The sequence below is a fragment of the Podarcis pityusensis genome (assembly GCF_964106645.2).
Source record: "Podarcis pityusensis genome assembly, chromosome: 7".
Classification (NCBI taxonomy): domain Eukaryota; kingdom Metazoa; phylum Chordata; class Lepidosauria; order Squamata; family Lacertidae; genus Podarcis; species Podarcis pityusensis.
The window spans coordinates 6,562,824-6,578,717 of NC_138031.1; the positions used below are offsets into that span (position 1 = coordinate 6,562,824).

A 15,894-nucleotide genomic window follows, 5' to 3' on the forward strand; every position below is an offset into this window, starting at 1 on the left:
CATGTCACAAATAATTTTGGTAATCCTTACAACTGTTCTGTAACATAGCTTAATATTATCCCCATCTTGCAGTGGGAGTGAGGTACTGAGGCTTGGAGAATAGTCGCTTGTCTAAGGGCCACCTAGGGAGGGTTGGGGAACATGGAGGGTAACTGGATGGAGTGAAGGAAGGAGAAGCAGCAAGAATGGAATCCATATGAATAACTTCATGTGGTGCTCTGGATTAGGAAAATTGATCAATGCTTCTCTGAAGTCTGCTCATAAAGGAAAAAGAAATGATTGCAGCCTCAGAGGAGTAGATCTGCTATATTTATCTTTCATGCAAGTTATTTAAGGAAGCATGTGGTGTCTTAGTTCAGTTTTTTTTCTTCACCTTTTCTATAAACCAAAAAGTGAGACACTTTGACTTCATTTGATTAAGGAGAAACTTATTCTGTAAGTTTTTGTATTGCTATCAGTGACAGTATAGCTGGTGCCAAAGTCTAGATAAAACCCTTACCTTAAAAGAAATGTCTGAGCCCCTTTTTCTTGACCCCAGTCCAGCACCCTTTCCAGCCACTTCCTTCATTCTTAATGAATTGTACATGTCATGCTGTGGTGGGTCATGGTCAATATTTGTTTAAATGGTTTTTATTTACTTTTTAATATTTATAGGTCTTATTTTGTGTTTCGTTTGTGTATTCCTTATTTATTGTAAGCTGCCGAGAGAACTTCATTACAAATGATATACATACATAAATAAATGAATGCTGTAAATTGATGATTTTATATTTCAATGAACCACATATATAGTGGGGAGAGCCTTGTAATTAAATTCTTTTTAAGGTGCAAGAAGCATTCTTTTTACCAGTTTCATTTTTTTAGTATGTGGATTCCATCTGCTTTTCAGGACACTGACAAACTGGAATGTGTCCAGAGGAGGGCAACCAAAATGGTCAAAGGCCTGGAAACGATGCCTTATGAGGAACGGCTAAGGGAGCTGGGCATGTTTAGCCTGGAGAAGATGAGGTTAAGGGGTGATATGATAGCCATGTTCAAATATATAAAAGGATGTCACATAGAGGAGGGAGAAAGGTTGTTTTCTGCTGCTCCAGAGAAGCGGACACGGAGCAATGGATCCAAACTACAAGAAAGAAGATTCCACCTAAACATTAGGAAGAACTTCCTGACAGTAAGAGCTGTTCGACAGTGGAATTTGCTGCCAAGGAGTGTGGTGGAGTCTCCTTCTTTGGAGGTCTTTAAGCAGAGGCTTGACAACCATATGTCAGGAGTGCTCTGATGGTGTTTCCTGCTTGGCAGGGGGTTGGACTCAATGGCCCTTGTGGTCTCTTCCAATTCTATGATTCTATGATTCTTTCTAGATATTTGATCTTCCCTGTAGTGTTCATGGTTGTCAAAAAGGGGCCTTTTGGAGCTTCATAGAGAGGTGAGAGGGCAAAGTTCAGAAGAGGAGTTACAGCCTTCCACGACATCCCCCTTCCTATTCTACCCTGAATGTATGAAGGATTAAGGAACTTCAGGATATCACTTGCTACTGGAGTGCAGGGGAAATGGTTCTATCTCAGAGGTGCTTCTGGAATTAAGGGTATTAGCTTTCCAGAGGTCTGATAATCTGTGCTGAAGGGGGAGTATAAAAAACAGCTCTCAGTTAAAACGTGTGAGAGGAAAGATTCAGTTCAGAAAGTGAGACACTAACCTTGATGTTTGGCTTGTATGACGCCAAAGCATAAGATGGCAATTGTATCTTTGTGTGCATGTAATTTACTCAGGTCAGACATAACATTCAACTGTAGCTTAGTGTTATGAGAATGAACACGGGTGAGTTACAGGTTTGTGTTCTCCATTCTCGTTCACATATGGGGGAGGATGTTTTAAAGCTTCTGGATGTGGTTTCAGACAAACCACCGCCTTCCATTTCTTCTGAGTTGATGAAACACTGGTTTGTTCAAACCACAATTGGTTTAATCAAACAAGGATATTACACCACATTTTGGTTCTAGAGGCTCATAATTGTGTAAAATCAATATGTGCAGCTTTCCCTACCTGACAAGCTTTTAACTAATATTATGGGTAAATATATGAAACTGCCTTATACTGACTGAGTCACTGGCCAATCTCGTCCAGTACTGTCTACTCTGGCTGGCAAAAGTTGTCCAAGGTATATGGGTCCTCTCATTCTTTTGCATCTGGTCATCTTATAGATGCCTTATATTTTGTGCAGTAGTAGAAACTACTGTGCCTATACTGCTGTACTTGTTCTGTTCTTGAAAATTGATGCTGAGAGGATTTTTGTTCATTGTTCATCCTACTTTCCTGCCCTGACTATATGCATAAGGAGATGTCGTTTTATGGTGGGGACTCTTTAGACTTTGAAGGAGCTTTGGTCATTATGCCTGAGCAGTGGGGCAGAACTAATGGTTCAATTGTGCTCTAATTTTTATTTTAAACTGTATTGGAACCCAGTTTTCTAAGTTCTTTTCAAAAGGGCTGAACAGAGCTTGTTGTAGACATGTCCAGCTGTTCTTGTTGTGAAACTAGTAGCAGTGAGGTGCACCAAGAACAATGTGTGCAAGCTTCCCATGTATTTGCTTCAGGTGTTAACTTGGTGTCTGTTCCAAGGAATGCCTCCTTTTGCTTCCCTGTGGATTGCTCTCACAGGCAGGCAGGGGAGCAGGACCTCAGGCACATATCATAAATTAGGTGTTGGCAGGTTAGTATAATGAATATGATCCTTCATGTAACCTCGTCCCAAACTTCCGAGGACTTTAAAGATCATGACCAGTGCCTTGAAATTAAACCCAGAAATGCACTGGCAACCAGTGCAGTATGTTACAACCCCAACCCACCTCCAGACATCAGTTCAGCATTTCAAACAGCCTTCTGGAGCAAGTAGGTGGGAAAGAGGAGTAGAGTTGTATGTCATCCACATGCTGATGACATTATTGTTAAATTTGGGGGTGGGGTGGTGTTTCTAGCTGAGATGTGACTGAAAAGCTATTTTAATTGCTCACTGTGTTGCTACTCTATATCACAGGTGACTGCTTAATAAACTGTAACATTATAACTATTCCCTTTTTTAAAGAAAGAAAGAAAGAAAGAAAGAAAGAATAAAACTTCATGAAAATTAACTTGGATTTAGCCTCATTTAACAAGAATGAAATAAGAAGAAATATACAAAAAACCCACATCCCACTTTTGGTTCAGGAGAACACATGTAAGTGGAACAGCTACCAAATAAGAGTGTTAGCAAAGACTGAATGTATTAGGGCAATACTTATATTAGACCAATCAACATGTCACAAAACATCATACAAGCTTTTGAGTTTTCTGGAAGTCTTCACCAGACTATATCAGGTATGGCCAGTGTGGGGCCCTCCATATGTTGTTGGTCTACAGTTCTCATCCTCTCTGACTACTGGCACACTGGTTGAGTCTGAGAGGATTTGGAATCCAACTACATATGAATGGGACAATTGTTTTTGTTGTTTATAAACTGTGTTGAAAATTTTAAAAGCAACTACCAAACACAAAGCACTGTCTTCCAAGACAAATGCATGTACAGATGTCAAGCCTTGCATGCAGTTATCTCCTGGAAGGGACAGTGTTGGCTATCTTGGCGCTGGATGGTAAACATAACTGGGAAAGGGGGATTGGCACACTGTTTTGTGGCATTTTGGTTGGCCTAATAAAGGTATTGCCCTAATAAGGATGTTGGAATTTGCCTAATAGTCCAACATGGCTATCTTTCAGTTTAATCAGGCTGGGGCAACAGAAACAATCTCACTACCTCTGATTTTTGCATGTTAAGAATTGCCGTTAAAGTATACAGAATACTCCACATTTACATGTGTTCAAGGCACGCATGACTGTGGCTGTGTGCATTGCCGCGAGCCCGGAAGTGGCAAGGAAAGGGGCAAAAACAGGCCCCAAAGGGCATGAAAATGGCAGACAAACAGCATCTAGCAATCCCCCAAGCCTTTGCAACTGCAATCCCAGGAGCCCTTGCACTGACATTTGAGGCCTGTGAAGAGTTGGAGTTTGATTGAGGTTTGGAGGGTGTTTGCAGACTTTTTCTATGGTGTTCCCAATATACAAATTTACTTAAATGTGTAGTTCCTTGGAATGTAACCCCTGCATCAATGGGGAGCTGCCTGTACCTGACATCTCCATTTCAGTTAAGCAGAGCACAGTTTGCAACCACATCCAGCGTAGTGACACAGGCAGCCATATTTGCTATCCTGGCTATGAGCTTGACTATGACTTGCAACAATATTGGCTTAGCAGTGGAGTTGGTCATTCTTACTTGTACTTAAATGGAAGCCAATATGCAATACGCAAAACAGTATTCTTCAGGGCTAAAGGAGTAATTAATTAATAAAACAGAACACCTGTGTATCTCACAACCTGCTCCATGTTAAATAGAAAGCATTTTCACATTCTGGGAGGGACTCATGAGCCCAGGCACATTGTGGGAGAATGCATTTGGCTAGTAAACAAAGCTGTTTAAATCCAGCAGTTGCTAAAACACTTTCTTGGTATGTGTGTGACAGTGTGAGTGGAAGAGGCAAAATGTATATACCACGTTCTGTGTTGTTTGCTGCAATGTGTGTATGTATAAATAGCCAGTTTATCATTGATATTCTGTGCGCCTGTGTGTGTGTGTGTGTGTGTGCTGAAGGAAACAGAATCTGTTTTCAGTTAACCTTTTGTGGTTGGAGTATAATATGCACAGAACACCCGTATGTATTGACCTTTGCTGAATGCTAGCTTCAAGACGTTTTAAACAATGGCCATACTTGGTGTATAATTTGGGTCACCTTTTTTCTTCCATTGTGTGTGCGTGTCTATGTGTATTTTGAGGTATCTTTTCCATTTTTCTAGTAATCCTTTCTGGCAGATAAATTTTGAGAATATTTCAGAACACTTTACAGTACTTAGAAAGTATGAAGTTTGTAATTGGGTTGTCTTTAAATGAAAGATGATTAGAGGTTACGTCTCATTGTTTAGTGCAGCCCCCTCCCTCCCCCTCCCCCTCCCCTCCCCCTCCCCCAATTATTCTTGTTTCATCAGAATAGTTATTTAAAATCAAATTTCAGTGTTGGTAGGTACGATGCCAGAGGCATGGATTTAAAGCTAAACTGGTTGCAGGAGCGGATCTACAGCTATGACCTGGGTCAGGCTTGATTTGCAGCTTAGTCAGTTTTAGAATCTGCTGTCAGTTTTGTAAACAGGAGTCTGCTGGCTGAACTGAACAGAAGGGTGAGATTAGCATATTAATAAGGTTGTTGCTAATCGCCTCCCCTCCCTCCCCTCTCCCTCCCTTCCTCCTCCGCCTCTCCTGAATGAATCTAGGAATACAGACGCACACAGTCACATTGCTGGCTGGTTGCATTCTGTTTGGTAGCTTGTCCAGGGAAAAGGATGATCTGTGCTTTAAATTGTTGAGGCATGCGAAGACTCCGAAACTGAAATGCATTCTTCACGCTGTCGGAATATATTACTCGAGCAGCACTAAGGAATGGGGTGGTGTGGAGGTGGGTCTTTTCTTGCTTCTACCTTTGCAGCCAAACCTGAAAGACGCTAAATGTAAGGAGGGTTAGTAGTTGATTTTTCCTGCTTGTGACTACGCTCAAGCGGCTGGCTTCCCAGCCCCCCTGCGGGAGCAAATACTACTGGAGACCTGAATTGGAACATTGTATGCTGGAGCCTGGCGTGATCTCTATACGATTGTGTGTATGTTGTTCTTGGAATTGGCAGGGCAACAGGCCCCGAAACAAGCAGGTGTCATCTATATGGAGAAAAGCGGCTGTAGTCCATTCCCAATATGCTGGGCTAAAGGTACACCAAACTTAAATATTATATATTTTCTGACTTTTGATTCATGCATCAAAATAAAAGGGGGAAATAAGTTGGTTGGGAGAGAAGGACTGGCATGAAATTGAAAACACAGTGGCTGTATTCTGGCCATGTAATTTTGATGTGGAAGCAGTCAGCTGTGGTGTTTTACCTGACAACCATAAACATTTTATCCTCTAAAGGCAGGGAAACAAATGGTATGAGCATTATTGGTTTTGAATAGTCAGTACTTTTCAGTTTTGATGATCTATTTGAAATGGAGAATTCATCTACCTCAGTTGCCTGCATTTTTTAAAATTATTATTTAAATCTTTTATCAAATGTTATTCATTATTTTTCAGGATAGATTCTGCAAATTATGAGTAATTTCGGTGGCCAAAACAGGGTGGAAATTTGATGAGTGTGAACAGGATAGAATTTTTATGCAGAACTACTGCATTGGTTACCTTTTTAAAAGCTGTGGTAAACGTGTCAGGGAAGTGCTTTATAGCTGGCACAATCAGACAGGATCTGACTTGAAATTCAGGTTGAGCAATAAACGAGTTCCAAGTATAGAACTCTCCCTACTGGGTGTATTTTTAGTGGGTTTTAAAGGCAGCAGCATTATTTGCACCCTTGCCCTTTAGTGCACTGTCATGTAAGGTCCGGGTGCCTGTACTGTACATTTTAAGGTAAAATTATAAAGGACAAAAAAGCCCTCCCCCCCCCACATAAAGGTTTAATTTTGTAATGAAAAGTAGTGCAAGATGACCTCTTTCTTTATGGTGGTAGTGATTCACCTGAACAGGTCACCTATAGTATCCAGCTGGGCTATGAGCCAACCATTACCCTGCTCCCTGCCAAAGGGTAGCTGGAGTATTGCAATGCTCAGTTCATTACATGACCGGAGGCAGTTCGTGACCGCTACTCTGTGAAGGAAGGTTTTTAATCTGCTGTCACATTATGAGTTGTCAGCTGTGCCATAGCTTATGGTGGAGCACTGAGTCTGGTTTTAACCTCTGACATCTCCTGTCCAAGATTCTTGGATAGCAGATCTGAGAGACAGCTATCTGAGAACTTGGTTTTCCATTGCAAGTCAATGTGTCTTACTTATCCTCTTTTTCCTCAAAGGAGTTGCATATACTGTATTCTCCTTTCCCACCTCCCCTTTATCTCACAAGGGTGTTGTGAAGAATGATTTTTATGAGAGATTTGAATCCAGGCCTCCTGAGTCCTATACCACACTTGCTCTCATGGGTAGCAGATTGTTTTATTATATCAGGGGTAGCCATCCTCCTCTGGTTGTTGGGGATTCCCATCAGCCTCAGCCACCATAGTCAGTGTTTATGAGAGTTCGGAGCCCAACGACAGGTGGAGGGTGCCATGTTGGGTTAGATGAACCACTGATTGGACAGTATATATGGCAGCTTCTTAGATAGTTATCTCCAAACTAGTTGTGAAACCTTCTTCCCAGTGAAATATAAGTCCAGAATTCTTGAATAGTTTCCTCTGGATATGTGCAATGCATTTCCTTGGAATTTTCTTTAGAATTCTCCGGCTATGTGCACCTTCATCTTGGTAAGCTGTAAATGTAAAGTGAAGCACAGCATTTCTGTTACTTTTGGATCCCAACTCAATATTTCCTGTTTTATGAAGGGCATATTTGCTAAGTTAAATAAGGCAATGGCAACTTTCAATTTTGAAATCACAAATGCACTGAATGCTGTTCGCTTATATAAAATTAATGCTACATGTATTTTTGATGAGATTTTTTAAAAATAGCTTCACATAAAGGATAAACTTGGAACCTTGTGTCAGACTTACATTAGAATGTAGGGCTATTCAATTAGATTACAGAGGAGTTAGTCCCTTAGCTGCTTTTATATTCCTCATCTGTTGAATAAAACTCAAGGGTAAAGATGCTGCTCTTCATGTCTGTGATGTCTAGTTTAATATCAAACCTCCTAAATTTTATCAGTACTGGATACTTCAGGGATAATATCCAGGAAGCCATAGGATACTTAGAGTTACATAACTCTCACAGGCACTTTGCAAGTTATAGAAATCAGATACCCTGAAGCCAGAGTGTATTGATGTACCTAGACACTGTTTAAGTTGAGAAGAATACACATAAGTAGTCCTATTCTTTACTATCATTGTGATCTCATTTCAGAGTAACTTTATAACTGTTACTCAACTTTATAATTGAAGCCGTGGACATGGTTAACTTCAAGCCATTCTGTCCAGCGGTTGCTGGACAATGTATGTCTTGGGGAGGGGGAGGGGATGACATACACACATACAAGCTCTCCGTTTGAACTCTCCATGTGTTTTACCCATCCTTTAATTGATACACTGTTCAGCTGAGATCCAGTTACTCCTTACTATCCATGTTTGTGGATCTAGACATACCTTATGACTCCGTACACCTGCTGACGTCTTATAAGTAAGAAGAAAATTAGATTTTCTACTTCAGTGTGCATGGAAGTATTTATTGGGCAATTTTTACCTCTCTACAATATGTTGGGCAGGGATCTACATTTTTTGATGGCTATTGCTAGTCAAACAAAAATTTATGGCCACCAGCTTGTTTCCAGTTGGCTGGAGGCAAGCACTTTTGCCCAACAGCCAAGAATTCCCCCTAAACTTACTGGAGGGGAAGGTAGATAAGAAGCATTCCAGATTCAGTTTGACCCCCCCCCCTTTCTGTTACCTGAGGGAAAGATAGGTGGTGAAAATTGCAGGCTTTAGGCAGTGCACAGTGCTGGGGCTCTGAGCTCTAACATTGAGCAGCGGTTGAAAAGGTTTCCTTTCCCCAGTTCTCTCACATGCAGAAAAGACTGGGCAAGGAGAGTGAAAGTTTCAGCAATTACTGGGTAATGGGGCTCAGAGCTTTCCTCTGAACCTTTGACCTGGGGAAGAGGGTGGGAATTAATCCAGGATGAGCCTGAGTCACTTCTCTGCTTCAAAGTTCTTCAAAGAAGAACTTCCTGACAGTAAGAGCTGTTCGACAGTGGAATTTGCTGCCAAGGAGTGTGGTGGAGTCTCCTGCTTTAGAGGTCTTTAAGCAGAGGCTTGACAACCATATGTCAGGAGTGCTCTGATGGTGTTTCCTGCTTGGCAGGGGGTTGGACTCGATGGCCCTTGTGGTCTCTTCCAACTCTATGATTCTATGATTCTATGAAAGTAGGAAGAAGGTCTGTTGCTCATTACTCCCATCAGTGGGCAATTGCACACTTGTCATGGAGAGCATGGCAAGTGTTTGGAGACATGTAAATGGAGGTTTGGAAGGGTGGCACCAGAACTGGGGGAGCTCAGCTGATGTGTTAGAGGTTGTTCTTCTGGCCTAGAGCTGTTTGTTTCCCAATTCCTCTTCACAAGAACTGGTGCAGTGTACCTCCTTGCTTGCATATATTTCCTCAGGGTCATTCTTGCTGCCTTGTTCCTGTGGCTAGACTCCAGTTCCCCACCTTTGAAAGTAGAAATGTGTCCTTGGCCTTTGAATGGTTAAGGTTGGATTCACATGTGTTAGTAACATGTCAGAGTTCATGGTCTTCATTTTTCCCCCCTTAGGCAGTCATTCTGCCTCTCACTTCCCTTCCATCCAAAATGTAGACAAGTGAACATAAGAACTGGATCAGATCAAAGGCTCCTCTACTCCATCATTGTGTTTCCCCATTGGCCAAACAGATGCCTTTGGAAAGTCCACCAGCAAGACATGAGAGCAAGAGCACTTGCCCACTTACGTTCCCTTATGGTATTAGTCATCATGACTAGTATCCATTCCTAGCCCTATGCTTCATGAATTTGTCCAAATGCCTTTTAAAGCTGTCCCAAGTTTGTGGCCATTACTGCATCTTGTGGGAGTAAATTCCAGTGTTTAACTGTACATTGTGTGAAGATGTGTTTCCTTTCGGCTGTCCTGAAGCGTGTAGTTTCATTGAAGCATGTAGTTTCATTAAGTTACTGTGAATTGTGTTTTATGAGAGGGGGGTGGGGAGAACCTCCCCTGAAACACTTTCTCCAAACCATTTCTAGCATGTTTCCTGCCTCTTTTTCAAACTAAAAAGCACCAAATGCTATAACCTTTCTGCATAGGGGAACTGCTCAGACCCTAGATACTTTGTTTTCCCTTTTCTGAATCTTTCCTAACTTTACAATAGAGGTGTATGAGGGGATATTTTTAAATTCTTGGTAACTTACAGAGCAGTGCTGGCCAAAGAGATGCCTTGTGGATGGGTGCTTCTGGACTGCAACTCACATCATTCCTGGCCATTGGCCATGCTGGCTGTGTCTGATGGGAGTTGGATTTGGATGTGGGTAGGAAACAACTAACTTGGAGTAAAACCTGCAAATAATCTCTTACTGGTTTATTATGGCATAAACTGACTTAGACAATAATATACATCAGCAAATAAATATATTGCATTGAGCATCCTGCCAAGCACATATCGACACAGGAGACAAATACGGTAACTATTTTAAAGGTTGTGTGTGTGTGTGTGTGTGTGTGTGAAGTAATCATTTCTCAAATAGTCTGTTTTCAGTGTTCCCCAGAGAGAAGATGCAGTGAGAGTTTCTTATTTGCAATTGAATAGTGACTAGTCTTTATCTGATAAATATGCATGCAGTGCTTGTGGGCTTAACCTTAGGGAACAAAACTGGATCTGGCCAGCTCTGATAATAAAGATGGTTAAATAGCTGCATAAGGAAGCAAGGTAGTAAAACAATAATAAATTTGAATAATAACATTCTTAACTGTTGTAAAATTAAGTATGCTATTAACCATCTCCTGTCACTACGTGCCACAGACCATACAGTTATGTGTGTCAGCTACTGCCTAGGAAACATTGTTTGAAAATCTGCTTATCTTTATCTTCTTCATGTTGATAGTGGCATTTCTCCTTCTTGAAAAGAACCCTGTGCAATAGAACCCTGTGTGAATTCAGGGACTCTGTACAATTCTTCTCACTTTCTCTCTTGCTTTAAAAAACGGAAAAGCTACTATCTTCTCAGTAACCTGATTGTAATTAGTACTCTGGGGCTTATGTGGCTGGTACATTGTTTCTATAATCGGCTAAGCAATCCTTCCTTTTCTGTACAAAATAACTACGACAGTGTTGCCAAATTCAACTTTTTCACATCAGTATAGCCTCATGCAACTTCACACTGAAGCAGCCTTTTTCTGTTGAGAGCTGCTCTGGAATCAAGACATCTTTCTGATTTACTTATTGTGTTCAGAGTAGAGTGCCTTATATTAGTTCCTGATGGTGGTTATAACGGACTTGGACCTGTGAAAGACGCAGGTTCAAATACTTGATAAGCGATGAAGTTGTCAAGTGTCTCTCAGCATGCTAGCTTCTTTAAAATCTCACTTTTCACTTATGTAAAATGGAATCACTTATACAGCTATTCCAGGGATAAGAGAGAACTATTGTAATCTACTTTTGAAAAGTGCTATAGAAATCATCCTGAAGAGATGATCCCACGTAAGAGATGACCTGAAAGTCTTTTGAGATGTTTGTGAGTGTAGTGTTTTATTGCATTACATGCTTGCATATCTGAAAACCCAAGAAAAAGTGTTTTCATACATAATCTGAGCAGCATCTAAAGCTTTCTTTCTCTGTTGGCCTTTTCATGTCTGGAATAAATGAACAGACTTCTACATACAAACCACCTTTATGTATAGAATGCTTGTGGAATTACTTTATAATGGAAATATTTCAGTCAAATCTGAATAGATTTAGGAGGGATTTAATGAGTAGGAGTTTACCTTTCCAATAAACTACTTTCTGCATTGCTTTTGGAAACCAGGGTGAGCTCTTTTTGACTACTTGGAGAGGTAAAGCTCCCTCGGGGGAATTTTTAATGTGATGCCAGGCTGGTTTGCTGTGATGATACGAACCAACTAAAATAAATAATTTACGGTCATTCAATGTTTTATCTTCATAGCTCAAGAGTAAATTGGAAAACATGACGGCAAAAGCTGTTGCAGAGAATGTAGCAGTAAAAATTAACCAATACTAGTCAAAATATGTATTTTTTTTTAATGAACAATCATTTAGTTCTCAGACTTGAAGGTAATACATTCTTTCAAAATAAGAATATTGTAGACTAAGTGCATCATTCTTCCCACTGTTATTTTGGCACCTGCCGCTTCCATTAAAATAAGTAAATGCTTCAATGTGGTTCTGATGCTCTAATTTACACAATCATTATCCTGGAGTGACAGCCCCATAATTCACTCCTGATCTGTTTATGTATTCAAGGGGTCGAGCAACAGTTGGATTTCAGAAAAGTTGACCAGTGCCATAACCAACCTCCCTAGCACCATTAATGAGTTTTCACTGGTAGGAAGTCTTTGCTGGGGGCTGCACTTTTGTGCCACCCTTCTCTGGTTTTCTGGTGCTATCCTGATATTTTGGACTATATCTTTCATCAGCTCTGGCCAGGATTTCTTAAGCATATTTAAAAGATTTGCATATTTTCATGTTCAGGGGCTGAACATGCTTCACCGTGTTAGGCTGTATTCAAGGGGCCAGTGAGAAACTGCATGGGTGCCATTCTGCCTGAGCTGCTGTCACACTAAGTTTTTGAGCAAGCAAACATTTGATAATTGAACATTATTTGGAATACCTATCAATATTAACAATTAACTGCCAAGTTCCTAATGTGGAACAAGAGCCACTCATTGGTTTGGAATTATAGTAGTAGTGGATGTCTTATATGTGTAGATGCTGAGCATTTAAATGGACAGGGTCCCCCTTCTTTTGGGAGAACCCCCATGGTTTAGGAAGAGCTTGCTTTTAAAGGAATTGAGCTCTAGTTCCTCAGAATAAATGGGAAAACTTACTGGATTTGCATGTGCATTTGAACGAAGCAATGGGCAGAGTAGAGGTGCAGGACTAGGGAATATCAATCACTGGAAACAGGAATGGGCTTGCACACATGCACATACCTTGGACAAGTGAAAAAGGCAGCTGTGCAAGTTTAAACACTGAGGCTGAAAAGTAGGGTCTATAACAAGCTGTTCAGTATCTAAGCAAGATAAGCTAGGAAAGTAATATTCTGTATTTTAATACAGCGGAAGCTCAGCAGGGGAAGCTTGGAAGAATAAAGGCTGTCATGAACTTCTTTTTTGCCATGAACCAATACATTTGTTGTTGGAAGATTAGTACAAAATTCCTGTAAACTAATACTGATGATCACAGCCCCCCAGTAAAGCAGAAAAAGGATGAAGTGCTTCAAGAAATTGAATTTGGGAATTTGGGAAATGGGGGAAGGCCAAAAAAAGCAGCTATTATGGAGGAGACTGACCAACTAATATGTTAAAAAAGCAAGCAGAAAGCTTTGTGAGGCCAGCTAGATTCCTAGCAAAATGAGAGGGGAACAGATGGAAGAAAAATAGTGTGACATGGAAGGCCTACAGCTTTATAACAGTCCTAAGATAGATAGCAAGAGATATTTTGCAAGTGGAATAAGATTAGCCTAATTAGGTGGCAGACAAAAATAGAGAGAGAATGTTTTAAAATAATGTTAGGTTTAAAAGCATTATTTGAAATCATGACTGTTCATTTTAACTTGTGATGAATGTAAGAAAGTGATGTAACAAAACTGTAGAATTACAATATAAAAATTGCAAAAATTGCTCAGTTTCTTTTATATTCAGTTGTGTGGGTTTCCCCACTCTGTTCATGCAACTCAGTTTCTGTTCTAATGTTTAGACAACTAATGTCTTTAAAAAGCAAAAGTGCACTTTTTCATGTAATCTTTTCTAATGAACAGAATCCATGAAGCCAGCTGGATGGGATGTGCTGCTTGTATTGGTGGGATTAATGTGATCAGAATAAGCGGTTTTCACAGAGTTACATTTGCCTCCGTCTGCTCATCTAATTTCTTCCATTTGTCGAAGTCTTGTTGTTATAGTGGGAAACAATCTATCTTTATCTCTTAGTATTGTGCCTACTTGCATCTAGTCTGTGTGCCTCATTTGTCTTCAGCTTTATAGAATCATTTGGTTGAAAGGGACTTTTTCAAAGGCCATTAAATTTGTTCATCTCTGGAAGGCAGGGCAATCTATGAACTATCCCCTGCCTATCAATCCACATAGTTTGGACATCAATTTCGGGTCCTAAGCAAAGACTGCTTGTGGGCAACCCCCTGTGCAGAGTAGTTGGCACTGGATGAAAGCAAGTGAGTTGCTTCCAGGTACAATATGGACAGGATTTCATAAGAGTACAAGATTGATAGAAATACAGAGGAATGATGGTCAGGACTGTAAAATATCAGCACACTTGCTACCCCAAAATACTTTTTCCTTCAGTTTGTTGCTTGCACCCATCATAAAGTCCAATCACCAGTGCTCTTGGGTTAATACAAAAGGCAACCCAATTTTCACTTAATAGGTGTTAAGCTATGGAATATTTCAACAATTACATCTACAGAAGTAGCAACAGAAAATATGTAAGTTTTTCTTTACCTTGAGCTGTTTTTATTGCTGTGCAACCAGTAAACCTCAGTGGCAGTGATGGGGAACCTTTTGCTTTCCCAGTACAGTAGTTTCTGGATAATAGTTCCCTTTGTCCCCGACCATTGGGTATGCTGGCTAGGACTGATGGGATTTGGAGTCAAACCAAAACTGGAGGTCCTCCAAGTTCCCTATCCCTGTTTTAAAGTGAAGTGAGTAACCAATAGCTTAGACTTGTCAGTGAATCATTCAGCTTGACAGCCCAGTGTTGCGGGAACTGCAAGGGACTGTGGCCGTTGCCACCAACTTCATAGATTACAACACTCATCAGCCCTGATCATTGGTCTTGGTGGCTGGGGCTGATGGGATTTGGAGTTCAACACCTTAGGGAGGTCACCACACTTGGAACAGCTGTACTATTGCAATGCTTGCTTCAAGGGTTGAAAATATTGACTCTTAGTGTTATAATAGAATACTTAAAAATATTTGTTATTGTTCAGAAGTTATTGACCTAACTTCAGTTTTCAGGCACAGATCTTCAGGATAAATATAAGATAAAGTTTTTGCATGTCCAGACTTCTTTGCTTGTTGTCTGGGAGTATTTAGAGAAAGCTGGATGGCCCTAGGTGTCACTATTGTCCATTTGACCTTTCTCAAGGATAGTTTGGTATCTTTGGTAGGGGCTGAATTAGATACTTTAGCGTCTGAGCACCACCTTAGCTTCTGTTAAAACTCATGAAAACCTTGAGGCAGATATTGAAGTCCCCCCCCCCCCAAAAAAAAACCCCTTGGTATTTTAAGGTTATTCAGGTGTTAACTATTTGCATGCTGTTTCTGTGTTTTTTTTTTTTTTTAATTGTTTAATTATTGATGTATTATTCTTTGAATATTCACTACATTGAGTGCTTGGTTTAGAAATGTGTCAGGCAGAATGGAAAAGATTTCAATAAATCTGGTATAGAGCAAGTTGTTTTAAGTACCTGTGAACTTATAAAAATAGATTTCTTAACTGCTTTGTATATTTTTCTTCTTGGGCCTAAAATAATAACTAGTTGACAGAACAAACGAATAGAATTGTTATATTAAAACTGGAGATTAATGGCAGAAAGCATAATGGGCAAAATCCTTTCAGTTCCGTCTCGGTTTACACAGCATTTGGTAAATTCTAAAGGTAGCTACTTATATAAATGGATTACACATTTTGTAATAAATCTCAAGGCCATCAGAGGCCCATCTGAGTTTATCATATGGCATTACGACCAACCTACATTTTATTTTCACAATATTCTCCAGTTGTTACTCAATTAAAGCTCCTGTCTAAGGACATCCCCAATAGTTGTTTAAACTTATCAATGGCATGTAAAATAGGTTTTGTGAGCATCTGCTGTCCTTAAAACAACAAAGTTTCTCATTCCTTGTCCTCCAAATTATAGGCTACAGTTCTTCTGAGACCTAAGCGACAGTTTTGTCCAAACTAAAAGTTAATGCCAGGTGCCCGCTCAGGAACTGTAAATTCATCTTTATGAGAGGCTGTTTTTCTCAGATTTGGTGATAGAGACCCATTATACTAACACAAAGTGCAATCCATAAAG

At 40.2% G+C, this 15,894-nt stretch overlaps 1 protein-coding gene across 13 annotated transcripts in view; it reads left to right on the forward strand.

Moving 5' to 3' along the window:
- The window catches only part of PTK2 (protein tyrosine kinase 2), a 189,786-nt gene that overhangs the window by 52,585 nt on the left and 121,307 nt on the right, over positions 1-15,894 (forward strand). For 2 of the 13 annotated variants that reach the window (XM_081012525.1, XM_081012524.1), the window contains exon 1: positions 5,563-5,838. The exons of 6 other annotated variants lie outside the window; for them this stretch is intronic. In XM_081012525.1, the coding sequence (XP_080868651.1) occupies positions 5,736-5,838 (103 nt within the window). In that variant the 5' untranslated portion in view covers positions 5,563-5,735. Of the gene's footprint in view, positions 1-5,381; positions 5,839-15,894 lie in introns of those variants that run through there. 5 more of the 13 variants (XM_081012517.1, XM_081012515.1, XM_081012521.1 and 2 more) reach the window with 5 other exon arrangements.